This window comes from Capra hircus, chromosome 7 (genome assembly GCF_001704415.2).
Source record: "Capra hircus breed San Clemente chromosome 7, ASM170441v1, whole genome shotgun sequence".
Lineage (NCBI taxonomy): Eukaryota > Metazoa > Chordata > Mammalia > Artiodactyla > Bovidae > Capra > Capra hircus.
Genome location: NC_030814.1, coordinates 91,363,901 through 91,386,818, shown reverse-complemented (window position 1 = coordinate 91,386,818; position 22,918 = coordinate 91,363,901). Strand labels below are relative to the sequence as shown.

Genomic DNA, 22,918 nt, shown 5'->3' with positions numbered 1-22,918 from the left:
CCACCCTCCATCAGGGCCCTTCCATGGGCTTCCCAGTGGCCTCTCCTCCCACAAGCCTCAGCCCAGCAGCCTCCCTGCCTCCATCCATCTCAGTGGTCCCAGCTGCTGCCTGCCTCCTGCCTGGTCCTCTATGCCCCACTGGGGCTGGGCATGGGGGACAGCGGGGCTACACACACAAGCTCCTGCCCTGACAGATGGCATCTGCCCTGGTGTGGTTCACGCTCAGCCCAGAGTGAGCACCTTGTCAGGGCCTGAGCTGACCCATCTCCTCTATAACCTCAAAACCACCTCATCCAGCACCCACAGGCGGCAAAGCTATGGCTCACCTGCCCTTTTCCCTCCCTGCACTCCCAACACGCGGTCAGACCATGGCTCCCGGCTCCAGTGCTGGAAGTTGTGGCCCCATGACCCAGCACTGGCCAAGGAGACATGGGCAGGAGCCAGGTACTGACTCCCTAGCCCGCCCATCACAGTTCCAGGAACACACCTCCCTCTGCCCCACAGGAATGTCTCTGCCCAGGGTGACCTCAGAAGCCATGTGTTTAAGGTGGCAGAGCCTCTGCTGGCCTAGGTCCCAGAGCCCCGCAGCCTCTCCATCTCTCACAAGGATCCACAGGCTTTGACTTCAGCTCAGCAGGCCTGATTCAGAGATGTCTGGGGGACTCTGTAAGAAAAGGATCCACTCTCCCCCACACCTCGGAGTTCGAGCCCCCTCTGCCAACTGGGACACAGCCTGTCCCCATGGGAGCACCTGCCTGGTTTGCAGGACGATGCTTCAAGGGGCAGGGCAGAGCAGTGGTTAGGAACGTGGGCTCACCCCACAGCCTGGGCCCGGCCCCAGCCCCCCACTCCCCAGCCACGGTCTCAGCAATCTGGTCCTGTCTGTGAAGGAGCTGCGGGCAAGGCAACGTGGCTACTGCTGCTGCTATTTCTTGTCATGTCACGTTGTCACGTACAGTGACTGACTTCTTCACGAGCAGCAGGTAAAAGGTAATACACAGTGTGGCCAGGCCCCAAACTGGAAGTAACAACCCAAATGTCCACCCACAAGGGGACAGACACACAGATGGAGGCGCGGCCACGTGACAGGAAACGCCGCAGCCGTGAAGATGGGTAGCACCACCACGCGTGGCAGGGCACACCTTCACAGACCCAGAGCAGAGACGTAAGACAAATCAGCCCAGGATTTGGGGTTTCAATCCCGGCCAGCACGCAGCCGTGCCCCCCAGGGACTCAGACACACGTGGAAAACAGCCCAGAGAAGCAGTGACCGGAAGACCACCAGAATCGGGAGGGTGATCTCAGCTCTGCGGGCCAGGGACAGGGAATGAGGCAGTTCCTTTTCCAACATCGTCCTTCCTGGGGGCTTACACAGAGGTGACGGGGAGCCATCTGATAAACTGCATGTAATTATCTTCCCTTGGACAAGTACGCATTCCATATGATTTCTGTTCTGTGTTAAGTCTCACAATAAAAACATCCACCGAGAAGGGAGCGCAGCATGACAGGCACCGTTCTCGGGTGCCCCTGCGCTCGGTCATTCCAACACCCTTCTCAGTGCTCCTGGAGGGGACTTGGCTGTTACAACTGAGGCCCCAAATCAGCAGATCCTCAAATAGGGAGGTGACCCTGGGTGGGCCTGACCTAATCAGCTGAGCCCTGGAGAGGCGCTGGGCCCACCCTAAGTCAGAAGGTCCAAGTGTGAGAGGACCCCCAGTGCCAAGTGGACCTTCTCCAGAGCCCCAGGTAGGGGCCTGGCCCGCCACCACTCGACTCTGCCTCAGGCCCTGAACTAAGGCCCCAGCAGGCCTGCTCCTGGGCGCCATGAGATGTCCATCTGTGGGATCAGCTATGGAGCAGCGGGGAGCAGAGACCGCCCAGCGCGAGAGAGGCGGAAGACAGAGATGGAAGACGCCCAACAGAAGGGCGCCTGATCGGCCACAACTGTCCAGTCTGGGCATCAGACACTAGGCTGTTCTGCTCACTATCCTCTTTTCTTTTCTGAAATTTGAGGCACTGAAGGGAAAAAAAAGCATATTCCAAAGGGAGGCCATATGGGAACGGGGTGGCGTGACTCTACAGTGGAGGCACCTGACCAGCACGACCTCAGCCCGGGGATCCAGGTCAACACCAACAGGCAGGAGTCATGCTGAGGACAGGCACCCCAAGAAAAAGGATGATTCGGCCCCTCACCTGTGTCCTCTCCCCACACCCTGTGCCCCAGTGTCACCGTGAGGAAACATCAGACAAACTCCCACGGAGGGAAGCTCTATGAAATCTCTGACCCCAGTCCTCCTCAAAATCATAAGGGATCAACAACAAGGAAAGTCTGGGAATCCTTCCCCACTGTTGGTGGAATGTTCAGCCACTGTGAAGAACAGCATAAGGGTTCCCCAAAAAAACTACAAATGAGTTACCACATGACCCAGCAACCCCACTCCTGGGCATACATATCCAAAGAAAACTATAATTCGAAATGATACATGCACCCCAGTGATCACTGCAGCACTATTTACAATAGCCAGGACACGCAAACAACCTAACTGTCCATTCACAGATGAGTGGGTAAAGAAGATGTGGTTTATATATTCAATGGGATATTACTCAGCCAGTAAAAAGAATGAAATAATGCCATTTGCGGCAACATGGACGGCCCTACAGAGGATCGTACTACATGGAGTAAATCAAACAGAAGGGCAAATACCATATGATGGCACTTGAATAAAATCTAAAATATGAGAAAACGAAATTATCTATGAAAAATAAACAGACGCACAGAGAGAGAACAGACTTACGGTTGCCAAGGGGAGACGGGTCGAGTGGGAGTTTGGGATGAGCGGACGCAAACAGGATGGACAGACAACAAGGCCCCGCTGTAGAGCACACGGAGCTATACCCAAGACCTTACGGTAAGCCACAGTGGAAAGGAACATGAAAATCATGTGTGTACGTGTATATACAAACATACAACTAAATCCCTTTGTTGTACATACGTCCTTAAAATAAATTTCTAAAAAATAAAAAAGAGCAAGGAAAGTCTGAGGACTGTCACAGCCCAGAGGGTCCTGAGGAGACAGAATGTCTGAGCATCACGGGGGGCCTGGGACAGAAGAGGACTCCAGGGAGACACGAGGCAAGCTGGATGAAGCAGGACCCCAGTCAGCAAGAATCTCTCCGTAAGGTTCATTAGCTGCAACAAATGCTCCAGCCACGTCTGAACTGAGGAGGAGCTGGGTGGTGGGTGCACAGGACTCTGCGCTAGCTTCTCAGTTTCCTGCAAATCTGAAACAGTTCTAAAAAACAAACTCTTGTAAAAAGAGAGAAGGAGGGAGTAGGCCACCAAGACAGGGGGTAAACAGACAAGCTCATGGCAAACACGGAAAGAACAAGGAAAACGGTCTCTCAGTGGATCGCAAACCACCTGTGCAGGGCACCCTGCATCACGAGCCCTCCCAGCCCTGCTCACCAAGAAGCCAATTGGGCCGGAGTGCCGCCTGGCTGTCCAGGCTCACCACGAGGCATCAGACCACCAGGAACCTCAGCGGATCACCCCCTCAGCCTCACTGGCTGTGGAGTAGAGCATATGGTGAGATCCTCCTCCGCAGAAGGCTGACCTAGCTCTGCCTAGTGTGATGTGAAACCGCTTTGCATCCCCGAATGAACACCAACTGTGCCTGTACCCCCAGCACTGCGAGATCCCAGGAAGCAGCCTCCGGACTGGATCCCACTGCCAAGCGGGCAGTAGGCGGGCGCAGGCCCCCAGGGGTGCCCTGGGATCCCCCGGGTGCCCAATCCACCCGAGGTGCCCGCAGCATGGGTTGTCAACTGACAAAACTGTCCAGCTCTGCAGGGGCAGCACCAGGCTTCCACGGGGTCAGTGCAAGCGAGGCTGGCGAGAAGCAGCCCGATAACTAGGCTGGTCTATGATTCAAACCATGCTGAGCCGCGAAACACAAAACCCTCTGAAGTTGCTGGCTGTCTCACCCGCCAGCATAAGTAGCGATGCCATCCTACCCTCGCAGCCTGATGACACTCGATGCCCTGGTTTGAGACTGGGAGGTCTCTCCAACTCCAGGAGTTAATTTCCGAATGCCAAGGCCAGCTTTTGGTTTTAGAGTTCTGACACAACCCTGACAAGCAGAAAGGTGGGGTTGGTGGCATCAGGGAAGACAGCGTGGTCCGGACAAGAAGGGGCCTAGGGCTTTATGCGGGGAGGAGAAGAGGTCCCGGAGTGAAGGCGAGTAACACAGCTGTGCTTCCCATATGCCCCAGGGGCTCAGCCCTCCTGGGCGCCTGTTAAACCGCTTCTCCCAGCCCTGTGCCAGCATCCTGTGCCTTCAGGGGGCCGCATGGGGTCTCTTTGCTTGGCTCCATCCAGCATCAGAATTCCCAGTTCTGCCACCGGGGACAACAAAGCCAAGGCCCTCACAGTGGGCTCAGCACTGTGGTAAAGCAGCGCCACCTGCAGGCGGAGTGGGAGCCTGCAGCCTGTGGCCAAGGAGGGAGGAGGGGGGTGGGGGGTGGGGGGTGAGGAGGAACTGGTCCCCTGGGACAGTAGGCACAGCTGGGCACTGGGCAGCTGCTGCCTGGGCTGGGCCTGCAAGGGGGTCCCCAGGGGCCAGCAGGGCACTCATCAAGGGGGAGGGGAGCAGCCCAGCAGCCCCCGCCCCCAAATAGCAACAGACTTGAGCCTAACTCACAGCCTTTTCCCCAAGCTGCAGCCAAAGGGCAGGGAACACCAGTTGGCCTCCTCCCTGGGCCCCAAGGCAGGGAGCACACACCTTCAAATGTGCCTGTGCACACACGCGCACACTCATGCCCATGCATGCACACACATGCACACTCACACACACACACGCACACCTCCAGAGTACCAAGTGCAGACTCAGCCGATTGCCTGCTTGGCGTTACTTTTCCCAGCAGCAAAAGAAAGCCTGCCTGATCCCTCTCCTACAGAACTCCCCTGAGCAAAGATGCCAAAGAAAAACTGCAGGTGCCAAGCAGTCAAAAGGAGAAATTCTCACCACGCCTAGAGCAGCGCTCAGGCTCCTTAAAGGTCAGGGAGAGGGCCAGGCTCTCCACTCCCAGGCTCTCCCGCCTGCACCCCCTTCCACCGACTGCCTGCGGCAATCCGCCCGTTACACCCCAGGACTGAGCACCTAAGAGCCTCTCCTCCGTGCCCTGACTCGGGCGAGCCTGATGCCCCAGCAACCACAAGCAGCTGGGGAAGCCGGGGGAAACCAACCGCAGAGTCCAAAGTCACGGCCAGGACAATCCCCACAGGGAACACAGCTGGTCCCGCCGCCCAGTCCCCCACCCACTACGTGTGGATATACAGCCCTAAGTCCAGGCAGCAAGCATAGGCAGGTGTGCCAGACACTCATCTGTGGTTTCTGGCAGCATGCTGCCCAGGGAGCCCGGGCAGACACACGGACCCTGGGACGCTGACCCAGCACCACCTGCACCCAGGTCCAGCCGAACAGGAGGGGTCCCCGAATCACACAGAACTGCAATGGCCGCCTCCCGCCACCCACGACCTCGTGGCCTCACTGCCCGAGGTCCAGGCTGCGGGAAGGCCAGGTCTATTTTAAATCTTGTCTCTTAAGGGATCTGGAGCCTCAGATCTGCAGGTATCTTAGCCTTGCTGCCTGAGTGTGGCACAGTGCCGGCCTCGCAGAGTAAATTCCACGACTTTATCGACACCAGGCTGTTCGCATCACGCTGACACTCAAGTCACACTGCCAAAGTAACAACAGGCTCAGAAACGCTCAGGAAGACAACCTGAGTAAGTCAACACTTAAAGAAGAGTGCTGCCACCATAACACTGAAATAGTTGCAATTGAGCTCCTGCAGACACAAGAGCGTGGTGTGATCAGGGAGACAGATGTGGGCGCGCGATCCACTGGGGAACACTCAGGGCCCAGGGGAAGGGTGGGGAGCAGGGCACCACCCTCCCAGGATCCTGGGTGGCTCCTGAATCCCCAGCCCAGGGACAAGAGAACACCTTGGCAGCCCCTGCCACCCTGCCCTCAGGGTGATGTCTGCGTTGGCCCAGGAGGGAATGTGGCCTCCACACGCCATGAATCTCCATGCCCATGGTGCTCCCAGCTCTCCTGGTAATCAGAGCCCTCCCCCTCCCATGTAAGGCTGCTGGGGATGGGGACGCAGGGGGCACCGAAGGCCCTGACTCCATGGGGTCCATGTCTGGCAGGGAAAGACTGACACCTGCATCACACACAGCCTGCACGTGACCACTGAAGGACGAGCATGAGGTGCCGTGCCAGCATCTGGGGTCCCCACCCTGTCCAGCTAAACTGGCCACACTGCAGCATGAGGGACCCCACGTGCACTCCCACCCCCTCTGAACCAGAAGCCAAGATTCAGGTCCAGTGCCTTCCAGAATGTTCTTCCTTCAGGGAACCAGCGCTGTGGTCAGCACACCCCTCTGGCTGCTTCTTAGCACTCAGGAATCGGGCTGGAGGGGGCAGGTGGCGGGGGGAACAGCAGGGGCCACCCCAAGCAAACCAGGGGTGCAGCACAGGGCGCAAGGTGCTGGGGGCCGTCCTGGGGGACAGGGAGTGTGCAGAGCCAGACACCGCCCCGCCCCGTCACCCAGGGCTGCTGGCCCTCACGTCCCCAGCGTCCCCTTTCGCAGGACCTCCCTAGAACCCAGTCCCACTGCTTTCCAACCGCCCTGGACCCCAGTGTGCCTGCGCACTCTTCTTGCGGGGGGCCCTCCCTGCTCCTCCCCAGCCTCATGTCCCAGAGAACACACAGGGCCCCAGTCTCCAGGGGTCACCCCATCTCCAGGCAGGCCTGTGTCTGAAAGCTCCACCTCCCATTCCGAGCACATGCCAGGACCTAGCAGTGGCGGCTTGCTTTTTCTTCTTTCTTTTTTATAAAGAAGAGGTGGGTTTTCTCCTCTTAGAACCCCCTGATGAGAGATGCCAACCAAACCCAGGGCTGAGCAGAGCTGAGCGGTCCACTGCCAGGAGGCAGACTCTCCTCCTGCCATTGTTCCCAGGGGGCCGTGGGGGCGACAGATCGCTGCCCCTACCAGGCAAAGAGTCTAGAAAGAACGTGGGAGATTTCCACCACTGTGCCTGGAGCCATGGCCAGGAGAGAAGGGTGAGAGTGCCATCTAGTGGTCATTGGGGAGCAGTGTCGGGGCAGGACCGAACAGTTCAGTTCAGTTGCTCAGTAATGTCTGACTCTTTGCGACCACATGGACTACAGCACGCCAGGCCTCCCTGTCCATCGCCGACTCCCAGAGCTCACTCAAACTCATGTCCATCGAGTCGGTGATGCCATCCAACCACCTCATCCTCTGTCAAACCCTTCTCCTCCTGCCTTCAATCTTTCCCAGAATCAGGGTCTTTTCCAATGAGTCATTTCTTTGCGTTAGGTGGCCAAAGTATTGGAGCTTCAGCTTCAGCATCAGTCCTTTCAATGAATATTTAGGACTGATTTCCTTTAGGATGGACTGGTTGGATTTCCTTGCAATCCAAGGGACCTTCCAACCCCACAGTTCAAAAGCATTAATTATTCGGCACTCAGCTTTCTTTACAGTCCAACTCTCACATCCATACATGACTGCTGGAAAAAACCATAGCTTTGAGTAGATGGACCTTTGTGGCAAAGTAATGTCTCTGGTTTTTAATAAGCTGTCTAGGTTGGTCATAACTTTTCTTCCAAGGAGCAAGCGTCTTTTAATTTCATTTAATTAAAAGGACTGGACACAGCCACTCAAGAGACCCTGGTGGCTGTTCTTCCTCCACCGACCAGGCCAGGGAGCTAGGCCCAGCAGCACACACACAATATACACACACACAACACACACACACACACAGGTACCTGATACACACATACTCACACACATTTACACTACATATATAGATACCTGACAAGCATATACACACATACACTCATATACACACACTCATATATACACACTCATATATATACTCATATACAGTAACACACTCATTTGTATACACACAAACACAAATACACACACAAATACTCACATACAAATGTATTCACATATACACAGACACACATTCACATGCACACATGCAGCCCCAGCCTGGGTATCTGTCCGCACTCTGCCCACCAGGCCCATGGGGAGCACCCTGCCTGCGGGAAACAGCGCCAGAACCCTCCTCACCCCCTAGATGTTGGCCTGGGCAGAACACGGGCCCCTCCCACCAGGCAGTCCCAGCCCAGTGTTGCTGTGCGGGGAGCTGTGCTGTCGGGGGCCTTGGGGGCAGCTCTGGGCAGCACCCAGACCAGGAAGCCCCTCTGCTCTGTGCAGAGGGCCACACCACAGGCGCGAGACTCAGGCCACCATCACCAACCCCACCAACTTCTCTCCAAATCTCTCCCAAAGACGAATATCCCCAGGGCCTAGAGGTTTTGATGACCGTGGGCTCATGGGAAGCCACAGAAAGGCACACAAGAAGAGGCACAGGGTGAAGACAGGAAGCCTGTGGGAGGGCAACAGAGCCCAGCAACCCACGATGCTGCACAGCTGCCAGACCAGAGCGCCCGCGGCCAGCAGAGAGACGGCCCCACAGACCGCCGTGGCCCAGTCCTGCGATCTGACGGCCTGTCACCTCTCACGGCAGGGGGGATTCTGCAGGAGGCGTTAAGCAGAGGCCCCTGAGATGGGGACGCGCCTGCATCCCTAGGCCCCTGAGATGGGGACGAGCCTGCATCCCTAGGGCCCCAGTGTCATCACAGCGTCCTTGTAAGAGGGAGGAGGGATCAGAGGCAGAGAGAGACAGGAGATGCTGAGCTTCTGGCTGTGAGGATCCAGGGAGGGGCCATAAGCCAGGGATGTGGTGCCTCTAGAAGCTGGAAAAGTCAGGAGCTGGTGCTCCCTGGAGCCTCCGGAGGGACCAGCCCTGCCTGTGCCTGGATTAAACCCCATGAGGTCCAGGTCAGCCTCCTGGCTCCAGGACTCTCAGAGAATGAATGTGCGGGGAGGTAAAGCCACCAGACCTGTAATCCTTTGTCACAGCAGCCCTGGGAAACCACACATCCCCAGCTTCCCCTGCCCGACTAAGCGGGAACCATGGCCAGACTGGGGTGGGCGGGGGCTTCGCCCTGTCCACAGCAGAGGCAAGGAGAGGTGGTCGCAAGCGAGCAGCCAACAGGGGAGCCTGGCTTCTGGGCCCTCTGCCCAGAGGGCCTGTTCTCCGCCCCTCAGCAAATGGCCCAGGATGTCCCCATGACTTAGGGGCGGAGGGTAACCTTCCTCTCAGAGCTCAGCTCTCTGCTGGGATAAGGCAGGGCACCTGGGCCAGGGCCCACCTGGGACCCTGCTGCCCCCCGACAGAGGCAAGCACAGCTCTCCAGCTGAGCTCCTGAGTGTCTCCCTCTGCTCCCCAGCTCCCGTCCCCTTCTGAGCTGCAATAACTACTGTGACAACAGAACCAACCTCCTAACGGCTGGGGAGAGGCAGGGGGCCCCAGCGGCCCCAGCTCAGGAGTCTCTGCTGGAGACACAGGAGCACTGACAGCTGCTCGCCATCCCACCAGCAGAAGCCGTGTCAGGGGAGCGCTCAGCTCGAGCTACCAGACCACCGCACGGGACAGCCAGCCCCGCCTGCGGGGCTCGGGGCTCTCAGACTGCCTTTCAGGGGCCTGCATGCCCCCGTCCACACTACAAACAGCAGGTGGAGCCCGCCCCTCAGAAATCAGGAGGGGCAACACCAACCCCACTCCAACCTGGAGGTCAAGAGGGAGGTACAGGGAGGCTGAAACCGCGGTTCCTCAAGCCCCAAGACAACAACCTCACATAACCCCACGAGGTACTATCGGAAGCCTGGCCACGGGCACATTCAGAGGCTCTCCAGCTGAAACCACAAGCTCTGGGGATCTGAAGCTTGTTTCTGGGGGGCTTGCGTGGCCTTGTCTAGTGGGGCCTGGGCTGGCAGAGCCATACCCAGCACTGCAGCCATATCCCCCAACCTGTAGAGCCCCTCGCATCTCCCTGCCTGCCCTCACCAGGACTTGGGCTCCCCGAAGTGCAGGTAGTTGATGCTGTACAGGTCCATGTCCTCCGTGTGCCAGGCGAAGGTGGTCTTCCACATGCCGAAGTACAGGTAGGGAGTGTTAACACCCTCGATGATGGTGCCGCACTCACGCTCCACCATGTCCAGTATGGTCCGCAGGTTCCCGATGTTCCACTGGGCCACATCCTGCAAGGCGAGCACACGGTCAGCCCGCTGGCCACCCTGGGTACCCAGCTCCCCTGACCCCCGCTCCCAGACGCCAGCAGTGAGACACCTACATCATTCCCTCTGAGCCCCCCTGCAGCAGCATGACCCCCACACAGGGACCGAGAGGCAGCAACCGGCCGCACACCCGCTCAACTCACAGCCTCGCCCAGGCTGGTGTCTAAAACCCACCCTGGGCCGTGCACAGCCCCCACCCTGGGCCAGATGGTCAGATGCAGCTTCCCCCAATCCTGCACTGAGCTGTGCGTGGTTGTGCGGGAATCGCGGGCAGTGAAGGCCACGCTGCAGAGGCCATGGCCAGTGAGGAATAATCCACATGCCTTGAGCTCACTGACACAGAGGGAGGAAGGACACATCAAACGGGACCTCACAGTCAAGAGCCAGACAGGCCTTCCTGCACCTTCCCACTGCAAGGCGGGGACGGTGCTCAGAGCCAGGCAAACGCGGGAGGATCCCCGCCAACCAGGTTCATCTATTCCTAATGCCACAAGCAAACAAGCCCAGTCTTGTCATGAGAGCTCATAAAACACGCTTCCATTGACTCCCAGTCCCTGGGGAAGCCTCGGGGAGATGCTGAGATGCTGAGCACACGGCAGTGTTCCTTCATACCCCAGATCCAACCCTGCCTCATGCCGCATCCACGTTCCAGGCCCTGACTTCACAGGGCTGGTGGTAGGTCTCTACAAGGTGAGCTGTGGCTGGAGCCCAGGATGCAGGGGAAGGCCAGGATCAGATCCCCACCATAAGCATGAGAAGCCTGGCGTCACTTCCAGTAGAAGCTGCCTGACGTTAGGGGGCACCTCCCCAAAGCCCTGTGCATTCACCCTGCCGTTAGGCCTACACATCCACAATGTGACTCCAAAAAACACTGAATTATACACTTTAAATAGAGTTTTTCAGGTGGCTCAGTGGTAAAGAATCTGCCTGCCAATGTATGAGATGCATGTTTGATCCCTGGGTCAGGAAGATCCCCTGGAGAAGGAAAGGCAACCCACTCCAGTATTCTTGCCTGGAGAATCCCATGGACGGAGGAGCCCGGCAGCCTATATGGTCCATGGGGTCGCAAAGAGTCAGACACAACTGAGCAACTAAACAGTATCAAACATGTTTTAAATGGGTGGTTTGTACGGTATGTGAATTATATCTTAATAATGTTTTAAAAAGCAATGGCTCAAATACTCAACAAATAAACAAAGCAACCCAACTGGCACTAACTTTCCAAAACTCTATGTGGAAAATGACGGGTTGTCTGACCAACAGGCGTACAACTCCACACCCACCCTGTACTCAAGCACACGAACTTCCATTCTTCTGCCCCATCAGGCTGCTGGGGTCACATTCCCCTGCAAGAAGTCACGATCCATAAACTGAGCAGCAGAGAGGCCAGCTGGGGCCAGGCTGCTGGGGCGGGCAGGGAGGCGAACACTGACCGCAGCCCCCCCATGCCCACACGGAGGCCCACCCATGGCCCAATCAGGACGGCAGCTGGCTGGAGGCACAGAACAGAGGCAGCTGGGGCCGCCAGCCAGCCGGCCTGGATTTTAACACCAGCTTGGGACTGGACACGGAGTGGGATGCAGCAAGGTTCCAGCCATGAAGCTGAGACGTCCCCACTCAGAGCTGGGGAAGCTCCTGTAGGGACTAAGCATCCGAAGGGAAGGGTGCTAGTTACGGAACAGGGGTTCTGTCCCACCCGGGGAAATAGCCCTCTTTGTGTTTAGAGACCAGACGCAGCCCTGGGGATGCCCACCACAGGGCTCTGCCAGAGCTGCTCCCAGGAGAAGGCATGAACACAATGAAACCAGAGAGAGGTGGGGGAGCCCAGCCCTGATTCTGGCCTCTAGGGAGGGCAACTCAGGGCCTCAGTGGCCTGATGTGGGAAATGGGGGCCTGGAGGTGAAGCCCCTTTCCCTGGGTCTGGAGGCCCTTGAGGTAAGCAGAGAAGCAGGGGGAGCAGTGAATGGACCCCAAGGAGCACCAGGAAGTGCAAGGCACACGGCTCCACTAGCCCCCATCAACCTGACACTGGAACCTCTGCACTGGCCCAAGGGCAAGCTGGCTGGTGGTACAAAAACACACCAGTGTAACTGCAAAACTCGACGTCAACAAGGTGACCGATCCCGGTGTTCAGAGGTGCGCGGCCAGGAGACGGGGCGAGGTGCTCGGGAGGTGCACAGGGCAGGGACGTGCTGGGGGCAGGGGCATGGCGCAGGGGCAGTCACAGGCTCAGGCACCAGCGCATGCGACAGGGCATCTGTGCCGTGCCCTCCAAGTAGGCACTGCCCTGCTCCCAGGGGCTGCGTGCTGGTCCAGAGGAGGGCTGGGTTTGCAGGTCACCTGACTCTGGGGTCAAGGCCAAGCGGACGAGCTCAGGGTCTGGGATACCCCCAGTGAAGGGCTCCTTGCACTCGCGGTGCCCCCCTTTACTGATGGGGAAACCAAGGCCCAGAAAGGAGGAGGCAGGGGTGGGGGGCAAACTCGGTACTGGACCCAGGATGAGGGTATCTCTCTGGGTTCTGGGGACATGGGTGAGCTCACTTGAAGAAGCCTGACCCACGACTCCCAGGCAACAAACTAACGCCCTTGGCGCCTTGTACCACGAGGCAAACCCACTAGCAGAAGAGGGAAGACGCTGCAGGTCAGACGGGCTCTGGGAAGCTGAAACACCAGCAGCGACTCAGCTCGGGACCCAAGCAAGGTCACGTGTTTCCCATGCTTCTTGGGAAACACGAGCCGCTGGTTCTAACATGCTCCCCCCCTGGACGCCCGGGAAGGTCCTGACCCTTCTCTCAGGAGGGGCTTTATTCCCACCCTTACCTCCCAGCCCGAGACCAGGTGGCGCCCACAGCCGCCCTCAGGGGAGCAGGGCTGAATGGACAAGAGTGTTCTCAGCAGACAACCTTCAGAGCGACAGAGTGGGGGGCACGCAGAGGGCAGAGGGGGAGTGGAGAGGCCTGGATCCTACCAGTGCAGAACACCTAGGAGAGAGCCAGGCTTCGGAACCCTGAAATGAACCCCATTAGGTCCATCCCAGGGTTATCCGAGGTCCCATAAATATTTATAAACCATCCCCCCAAATATTCGAGGTCCCATAAATATTTACAAACCATCCCCCCAAAACATGGTCCACTCTGCTGGACAACGGCCCTGCCCGAGGCCTTGGCATCAAGCCTCAGGCAGGGGAGTGGTCTGGTCTCACCCCCTGGACAGGCCTCGGGCAGCAAGGCCCAAAGGCAGCACAGGGACGGGCCGGGATGCAGCCAGGGGCAGCTCGGCTGGCTGGGAACTCAGCTCCCAGGTCTCTAAGAAGATGCGGTGATAGAAACTCGAGCAGAAAAGCACTCAAATGGGAACTGACAGAGGCCCTGGGAGGCCAAGACTGGGAACCCTGGCAGGCTGCAGGCTGCGGGGTTGCCAGAGCTAGACACGACTGAGACGAAACAGCAACTGGGACAAGGGACGGAATGCAGCTGTTGTCTTTTTAAAACTGCCTGTGGTCAGGCTGCAGGTCAGCGGCCCAGCATGGCATCCAGGCAGGGCTGCACTCTGACCTGGCAGGAAAGAGTCGTCAGACCTCCAGCCTCCTTCTCTCATCCTGAGCTCAGCACCCACCTGTAAGTAGAGCCCCAGCAGAAGCCCAGCGGAGCGCCCTGCATCATCCCTGCCCTGACCTTCCAGGGGGAGCCCACTCGCCCCTTCGCCCTCACTGTCCATCCAGACGCCAGGTGGCCTCAGTACTTACATCATCGTACAAGGAGCCGCTGATGTCAGCCCCGTAGATGGGTGACACGAACGTCAGGTTCTTCCAGTACTTGCGCTCCAGGTCGTCGAAGTCCTGGTGCCGGGGCGTGCAGTACCTGGGGACAGACCGGGTATGGGGGCTCAGGGCACCTGCTGGGTGAACCAGGGGAGGAGCTCTGCTCAAGTGCAGGCCACCCAGGTGCGGGCCCAGCCCCGGAGCATGAGGACGAGGTGTGACGACCATCAGCGGCAGTGGGTGGATGGGCGGGCAGTCCAGCCTGGAACAGTGCCCAGCGGTCCTGTCTCACCAGCTCTCAGGGCCCAGGACCCCCAAATCAGACCACAGGCCGGGGCATGGGAGCTGGAGGAGGGACCTGGTCTCTGACGGTTCTTGTCTGCCTACCCCTTGAAGATATAGACGGTACCAATGACGGGCCGGGCACCATGGGGTGGGGGCAGACAACGCCTGCCTCACAGGACGCCTGTTTGAAAGCAAACAAGCAAGCACACTGCGAGCAATGCACCCACGAGTTCAGTGAGCCAGGGAGGCTGAGAGCTCCACAGAAAGGGAGAGCGCCCACAGGCTGCTGGAGTGTGTGCCCATGTGGGCCCTGCTGAACCAGGAGCTCGGAGAGACCCTGCCAGGGGGCCTCCCTCTGAGGAAGTACCGCAGAGCTGAGACACCCCAGGAGGGGCAGGGAGGCACTCCAGGGCCGGGGGACATGGCCGGGCCCTCAAAGGCTAGCCTTCTGCAGTCAGTGCTGAGGGCCACACAGCGTGCACAGCGTGGCCCTGGCTCAGGTGAGGGGCTGGATTTTGCCCCCCAAGAACCTGGGGGCTGAGAGCCTCGGGTGCTGAGGCCCACCCAGGGCACACAGGCAGGCTCTGCCCCACTGCCTGCCCCACCGCCTCCCAGCGCCCCCCAGCGCCCCAGCCCGCGTACTTCTCGCTGTTGGCCAGGCGCCGGTACTCGCCGACCGTCATGGCCTTCTTCTGGATGTTGTACTGTGTGAAGAGGCCTGACTGGCCGGTCACCACCTGCTGGATGGGCGCTGGGATGACCACATCATCGATGTCGTCGTACGTCTGCCGCGGCTTCCACTCCTTTGGGGGGATGATCTGTAAGACCAGGAGAGTGGTCAGCGGCCCCTCCCTGGGCTCAGCCGCTCAGGACCAGGTGCCAGATGGAGAGACACCAAGGGACTGGGCACCCCCATCCACATCACCGAGCTCCTGGGAGCCCCAGGGCCAGGCCAACCTGGGCATCATCAGCTTGGGCAGTGGGCAGACTGCGCAGCTGCCTAGGATCTGTGTGATCACACAGTGAGCGGCTGTGGGCAGGGTGGGCTGTGGGTGCTGCCTGGCACAGTATGCACTCGCTGCATCCGGGGGCTCCACTCTCATACCCTCTGGCCACCGCGTGCCCAGCTCAGGACTCCCATGGATGAGGCCCCAGAGCAGAGAGGCGGATGCTGCAGTGAACACCCATTCTAGGAGCCCCACTTCCGGGACACCTCCTGGGAAGAGACCACACAGCCCAGGGAACAGGACACGGGACGAATGGCCAAGCCGGGAGCAGTGGGCAGCTGGGGTGCACGTGAAGGGGACCCTGTGAGATGCAAGGGAGGGGCCATCCTCTGCTCCTGGGAACCAGCGGAACCCCAAGCCGGCCTGAAGGTGGCGGGCCTGGTGTTCAGAGGAGCCAGGCAGGGATGCACTGAGGACCCCAACCACCCTTAATCCCGGCCCTAGGACCCCAGGCCATTCCCTCTCCTGACTCCTTATCCCTCGGCCCTTCCCCAGCAGCCTGAGGAAAGGACCCCAGCTGGGCAGTGGCCCAGAGCACAAGAACAGCTGAGGAATGTGGCTGGTCATTCTGAAAGTCCCACACATACCCAGAGTCCCCCACCCTCCAGAGCTCCAGCCCCCCACTCACACTGAGTGCTCACCCCACCCCCACCCAGCTGCCCTGAGCCCAACAGAGCTTTTGTTGGTGTTGCGGGGCAGTCATCAAACGAATCTTTGATGGAAAAGGAAACCCCAACACCACACACACACCCCGACCCCAGAAGGGCAGTCACGGCCGGGGTGACTAGAGTGAAGGGGACCTGGCATCTGCAGAGCTCGCTCAGGCCGGGAAGACACCCAGCCCCTTCTCCAAGGAGACTGGCAGGGCTGAGGGCTGCGTGGGGAAGAAGTGATACGCAGTATGCGGGGGGGTGAGAAGAGGGACGTGGCAGGGTGCCTCCCCGGACCCGTCTGTCCCTGGAGAGGCATCAGCACGCTGTCCCTGAAGACGGGGGCAGGGCGGGTGCGCGTGCAAGCGTGTGCGTTGGCGTGACTCTCCTCATAGCATCTCTCAGCGACAGTGGGGGAAGTTCTCCCAGCAGCCACGCCTGCCCCCACCCTGCCCTTCCAGAGAGGCCTGCCCGCCCATAGCAAACACGGCACAGAAAACACCGCTTAAGAGGAGTGGAAAGGAACCTTCAAGCAAAGGGCAGAGAGAAAATGTGCCTGAAAACATCTGACGCACAAAAATATCCAGGCTGAATGGTTTCCCTTTGATTCAAGTAAGCTGGCAAAAAGTGGGTCCAGCGGCTTGAAGAGCTTAGAACAGAGATGCAGAGCCCAGAGGACACAGGCTGGCGAGGTCTGTGCCGAGACTCGGTCACAGCATACAAGGCTGCACCCCGAGTGGCCCTGCGACAGAAAATACTGGAAACACCCAGAAGTGGGAGCCGGAGGTGACAGCAGAGGACAGAGAGGAGAGGCTGGGGGGAGCGCCAGGTGCTGCCGGCAGAACATTCCATGATGTTAACAAGATTCCTGGCAGAAAGCACGACTGGGATCCAAAAACAGAACTGGCGCCGCATCCCAGCAGACGCGGAACGAGGTCAGGGACAGAAGACGTGCCAGATAAAGGGAGGCCTCAGGAGTCCCCCTCCACCCCAGACAGATGGGGCACCTGGGGGAAAGGGGCCCGACAACTGCCAGCAGCCAATCTCTCAGCCCCAAACACAGGCTCTGAACCTACAAGAACCAGGCAGGGGGCTTCCAGAGCCAGGGGCCTTGATGAGAATGTTCTGCTGAGTCTGTGCGATGGGGGTTAGGGGGAGGGGATGTGCCAGGAAGAGAGATCGGAGGGAGGAGGCCCCGCAGGCCCACGGCGCTCCTCTCGCTCTCCACGCAGCTGAGATGAAAAGCATGGGTGTGACACGGCCACCAAAGCCAGCCGAGGATGGGGGAGGCCAGCACACCTGCCCCTCACGGCAGACACTGCCTGGGGGACAGACCCCAGGGCCTGCAGCCCAGGACCACCCACCACCTGCTTCTGTCCAGCCAGCAAGCTGACGTCATGCTTTTTGTTTTTTTTTTTTTTTCATTTTTAAATGGTTAGGGAAAAACGACAAGACTTATTTCAGAATGGGTGAAAATTCTAGAAACCTTCTGTTTGATGTCTATACATCAGGTTTTATGGGCACACGGCCAGGCCTGTGGGGATGCGAATCAACCACAGCTGCAGAGCTGAGAGGTGGTGACAGACAGTCCGGCTCAAGAATGTGAAAATATTTCCTATCTGGCCTTTGCAGAAAAGGCTGGGCGACCCCCAGCATCACTAACAGAGGACTGGGTGTGAGACGCAATGACAGGCATATGGGAAGCAACTCAAAGAACCCCAAACAGGCTCCCAGATTAATCTCCCAGATTACGTGCTGGGCAGAACCACATATACACAGGCTCACGTGCACACAAAGGAGCTCTCCGAGACCTGTCCGCTGCACAGGAGGGTGTGGGCAGCCAGCTCTGGCACGTGCGCATGCTCACACCGTGTGGGAAAGGCATGGGAAGAGAAGCGGGAACCGGTGCCCTGCTGCTCCAGGCAGGCGGGCTGGGGTCAGGGGGGCGCTCGCTCTCCCTGGACCCCATCACAATGTTTGAACTTGCCCGTGTACATGACAGTCTCCAAAAAAACGTGTTTAAGGAGGAATATTAAGGCAGAAAGTCAGCCCTCTTCAGCATCAAGTCTGCGAAGCCCCAGGGAGGTGAGGTGGCTGCAGGTCCCATCATGACACGCTGAGTCCCACCCTGTGTCCACGCCCTCAGGGATCCTGGTGCCCAAAACAGTGCTGGGCTTGGGGAAAGAACGTACAGGTGTCCTTAATAAATAAGGGGCTCAAGGAGCGGATTAATGGGTGCCTCAATGGGCCCCAAGTCCCGGGGCGGGGGTGGGGTGGGTACAGGGCAGCAGCCATGGAAAATGGCTACAGGGCCGGGGGTCACTCACCTTGGCCAGGCCCGCCCGGTGGGCCCCCTGGGACTCGATGTAGGCCACATATTTGTTGAAGTCCTTGAACTCCTCCATGGTTGGGCGGAACGTCATGATCTTACAGCTTGGGTTCTGGGCCCCATGATCCTCAGACCCCATGGCTGCGGCGGGGGGATGGCCACACCTGTGAGGAGACAGAGGACGTCAGCACCACCATCGCCAGCCGGCCCCCTGGCCCCAACGAGGGCCCAAAGCACCCTACCCAAGGACAGAGGCTGTGCAGCTGAATGGGGCCCAGGGGAGCCAGGGCTGCTTCAGCTCCCACACAAAAGACCAAATGACTTCAATTAATTACAAAGAGAGATGACTCGTCCTAAGAGCCGCTGCGATGCTGGAGGCCTGAGCCCCCATTTCAAACAAGGGGCCCTGGAAATAAAAATCTTTTCATATCAGGGCCATGTCCAGATTCACTGACATTGATCATGGAGCTGGAATCCAGGGGCAGCGGCATGGGGCAGACTGGAAAAGGGAGTAAGGTCATATGTGTGTGTGTTTCCTGAACAGGGAAGCCCTCCTCAGGCAGGGCCACCATGGGCAAGGAGGCAAGCAGGCAAGCAGCGCCTGGGTCCCTCCAGCACTGGGCCAGCTGCTGTCAGGGAGCCCAGGCCCCAGAGACCCACGCAAGTGACCCATAGGCTGCACAAGGCAGGACCCGAAACCAGAGAGCAGAGCCCCATCACCCCAGGCTACAGCCAAGCCTGGACCACGTGGTATAGAGGGGGAGAGTCAGTGGGGTGGGAGGACCTCCTCCAGGTGACAAGGCTGCAGGCTAGAGAGGCCCATCCTGTTTTGAGAGTCACAGGGACCAGCAGGGAGGCTGTGGCCCATTCTAGTCAGGGAGACACTTGAGGGATACACAAAGGGGAAGGGTCCCTGTTGGCAGACTAAATTCTCCAAAGAAGAGAAAACCAGACTCGCTCCAGGATGTGGACAAAGTCGGAACCCCAGTGCACGCACACCCAGAACTCGAAGGAAAACTCGCCAAGCTCACACTCCCACAAAGTGAGCAGGGGCGGGGGGATGGGGTGAGAAGGGCAGGACTCCTGCCTGTCTGGAAAGTGGCAGGCGGTGTCCATTCACCAAGTCACAGCCACCAGCTCTCCAAATACACTCCCCACAGTGGGCACTAGAGGGCACCACAGGCCCAGGAACAGCCGCCAAGCCAGGCAGCTCCTTGGAACCAGGCCGGGCCCTGGGCCACCCCACGCTACACTTGGGCGTGCAGGGCAGGGGCGGGGGCGGCAGGCAAGGCCCCGCTGTGAAGGTCACACTCACGGCTGGCAGAACTGGTACAGGCTCTGGGGGTCCTGGCACACACAGGGTCACCACTGCATCACCAAGCAGGGAGCCCACCCTTCCTCAGGGACTACCCCCCATCCCCGCCCCACATTGTTGGTGGGAGATGAGCCCAAGCAGGACACCTGTCTCCCCTCAAGACCAGCCTGTCCTGCGCAGGGTGGGGTGGCCCCAGGGTCCTGCCCACCCAAGCGCCCTCCACTTTCCCATCGAGGGGCGGGGATGCGAGCAGGTGGAGCTTCCTACAGCTGCACCCAGCAAGAGCCCCGGCTTCTCCACCCGCCACCGCCATGCAGGTTCCGCTCAGCAGGGAGGCGAGTGTGAGGTTTTTCCTCTTATTCGTGCCCTTTGCAATGAAGCTTTCAGTAAGTAAATATGAAAAAGAAAATTAAAACAGTGTATAATCCCAATACTCCATAACCCGTGGCACGTTTCTTTAAAGGAGGGCAAATGAAAATCAAACACGTGCTTACTTAAAAAGATAACAAAAGGAATCTGACTGAAATCCAGCCCTGGGCCAACCTTCTGGGAACACAGGGGGACCAAGGACCCCCCATGAGGGAACTCAGAACAGTCCAGAAAGACGGACACACTCTTGACCAGACCATGCTGTGGCAAGACAAGCGGGGTTCTAACGACTCAGTCGTGAACAGACAAGCAGCACAATTAAACAGTGGGCAAAGGACTCGAACAGACATTTTTCCAAAGAGACACAGATGGCCAATAAGCACATGAAAAGATGCTTGAGGCGGTCAGCCACCAGGGAAAAGCGAATGTAAGCCACAGAGATACACCTTGCCCACAGCAGCCAGAGTGAGAAAGCAGGTAATGACAAGGGCAGGCGAGGAGGCGCATAAACAGGAACCCCGACTCCCAGCTGGCCTGCCGCTGGGGAAAACAGCCTGGCAGTTCCCCGAAGTTAAATGTGGCACTGACCGCACAAGTCAGCAATCCTACCACTAAGTACCCACCCAAGAAACATCTGTCCACACAAAAACTTATACACAGATGTCCACAGCAGCACGACTCACAGCAGCCAAAAGTTGGAAGCACCTCGAGTGTCCATCAGCAAATGAAGGTAAACAAACCAAGCCCCTCCAGTCAGCGGCACATCGGGAGTGTGGCTCAGCCACAGAATGAAAGGAAGCCCTGACACCTGCCACAGCGGGATGGAGCAGACCCAGAAGGGCCCCAGAGGCCAAGGTCGGGTTTCTGTAGGGAGCGATGGAAACGTTCCCCAGTCAACTGTGGCAACGGCTGCAGGACTCTGAACACACACGTCAAAATTATATATTTTAAATGGAGGAACTGGCTGGTGGGTGGAGTCAATCTCAATAAAGCTGCTGCTGCTGCTAGGTCGCATCAGTTGTGTCCAACTCTGTGCAACCCCATAGACGGCAGCCCACCAGGCTCCGCTGTCCCTGGGATTCTCCAGGCAAGAACACGAGTGGGTTGCCATTGCCCTCTCCAATGCATGAAAGGGAAAAGTGAAAGTGAAGTCGCTCAGTTCCCCCAGGCCCCCTGCACCCCACCGCCTGGGACAGAGGAGCAGGACCACACGGGACGGGCATTTCCCAGCCGTCCTCGGTGGCTCCTCCTCACCAAGGCACATCTGACAACAGAGGGCACTGAGTCAGGCTGACGGGATCCCCCGCTCTCTAGGTCCCAGTGAGTCCAGCCCGGAGGGGCCCTCCTGCACTAGTACCCCCCCCAGTGGCCTTCAAACTTGCGGACTCGTGGGCTGGGCCGTGGGGGTGCTCTGGCTGCCCCCCATGAAGGCTGCCACCCGACTTGTGCTGCACTGCGGTGACCAGGTAGGGTTCTTCCCCGCCCCTCCCAGGAGCAGAAGGCTCTCTGCATCTGGACCCTGGCCTGGGGTAGGCACCCCCAGGAGCCCGGGACAGTGGAGTATGCTGAGCCTGAGTGCCTCGGGAAGGAGAGGGTGGGTAAGAAACACCCCAAGGGGTGGGCGTCCTACAGCCAGGCACACTCTGTCCATCTGAGACCCAGGATTCAGACAAGAGGTGACTGGCAGGGACGCCGCCTCCCCAGGAGACAGTCTTGTCTTTCTGACCCGGTGGGCCCTGGACTAAAGGTTCCTGAAGCTAATGGCAGATGTTGTCCAGGAACTGGACGTTGGGAACCCGCAACTCTGGGGTTTGACAAGAATACAGTGTGTGGGAAGGTATGTCCTCTGGAGAAAACGGAACCTCACAACACAGCTAAACCTTGAGGAGTGCTCTGTCTTTGAAAAGGATTCCGGGGCTCTCCGAGTACCATATGCCCCCACCCCAGAGGTGTCTCTCCCCCAGACCTCTCCCCCGGCCCCTCCCTCTACCTGCTCCACCTGCTCCACCTGCTGCCACGAAAAGCCCAGCCTCCCTGGGACTCCTGGCCAGCCCTGGGCCTGCCCCCATCTCGGCTCAGCTCCTGCCACCAAAGCACAGTTCCCAACAGGGGACGACAACCAGGGGCCCCTGAGCAGGACTGGGCCCAGGAGGAACGGCTGCCCCTCCAACAAGAGCCAAGACGAAACCCACCATGGAGGCAGGGCGTGATATTCCCAGCCCTGTCCCAACCCCTCTCCAGCCTACCACGTGGGCCTGGCACTCTGTCACGTGCCCCTCGAACCTGCATACAGTTCCCCATTTCCTCCTTCTCTGCATGGAGCACCGTCTACCACCTGGGTTCCCTGCACACTAGGCGTGCTCCCTGATCACACGGAGCCTGAAGTCCACCCAGGTTCTCTGTGCACCAGGCACTCTCCCTGATCACACGGAGCCTGAAGTCCAGGGGGCACTCAGGGCCACTACCTGCTGCCCTTCCACATCCCCAGCCCACGTCGAAGGAACCTTTGCCCCTTCTGCTCCCTGGCCTGTGCAGCTGGACCAGGGGCTCAGGGTGCCGCCTCCACGCCGCAGGAACACTAAGACGGGGGATCACAGGCGCCAGGGGCCCCTCAGAGGACGCGAGGACATGGCCTCAACCTGAGTCCGCCCCGTGACACTGGACTGCACCTGCTCCAGGGGTGAGATGGACAAGGCGAGCAGAGCCCCGGAGCAGGACGCTGGGAGGCCACAGCCTGACGGGGCTTGTGTGGGCACAGGGCGAGGGCGGGGCCTGAGCGCCAGGCTGGGTCCCTCCTACCGCTTATCTGAACGATGCCAAGGCTGAGAGCCACAGAGGAAGAGCGGCCCACAGCTCTGCGCACATTCCTGCCAGCCACCAGACAAGCTCCACAAACCCAGGGCTCCAACGGCGCAGAGTGCCCTCCGAGTTGAGGGCCAGGAGTCCTGTGCGGATCTCTCATG

General features: G+C 58.9%; 1 protein-coding gene across 1 annotated transcript in view; it reads right to left on the bottom strand.

The window, feature by feature from the left end:
- KDM4B (lysine demethylase 4B) overlaps positions 1 to 22,918 on the bottom strand; it is a 118,671-nt gene that overhangs the window by 64,894 nt on the left and 30,859 nt on the right. The window contains exons 3-6 of the mRNA XM_018050893.1: positions 18,270 to 18,435; positions 14,928 to 15,103; positions 13,986 to 14,100; positions 10,011 to 10,204 (exon numbers count right to left, since the gene is read on the bottom strand). Of these exons, the coding sequence (XP_017906382.1) occupies positions 10,011 to 10,204; positions 13,986 to 14,100; positions 14,928 to 15,103; positions 18,270 to 18,410 (626 nt within the window). The 5' untranslated portion in view covers positions 18,411 to 18,435. The remainder of the gene's footprint in view (positions 1 to 10,010; positions 10,205 to 13,985; positions 14,101 to 14,927; positions 15,104 to 18,269; positions 18,436 to 22,918) is intronic.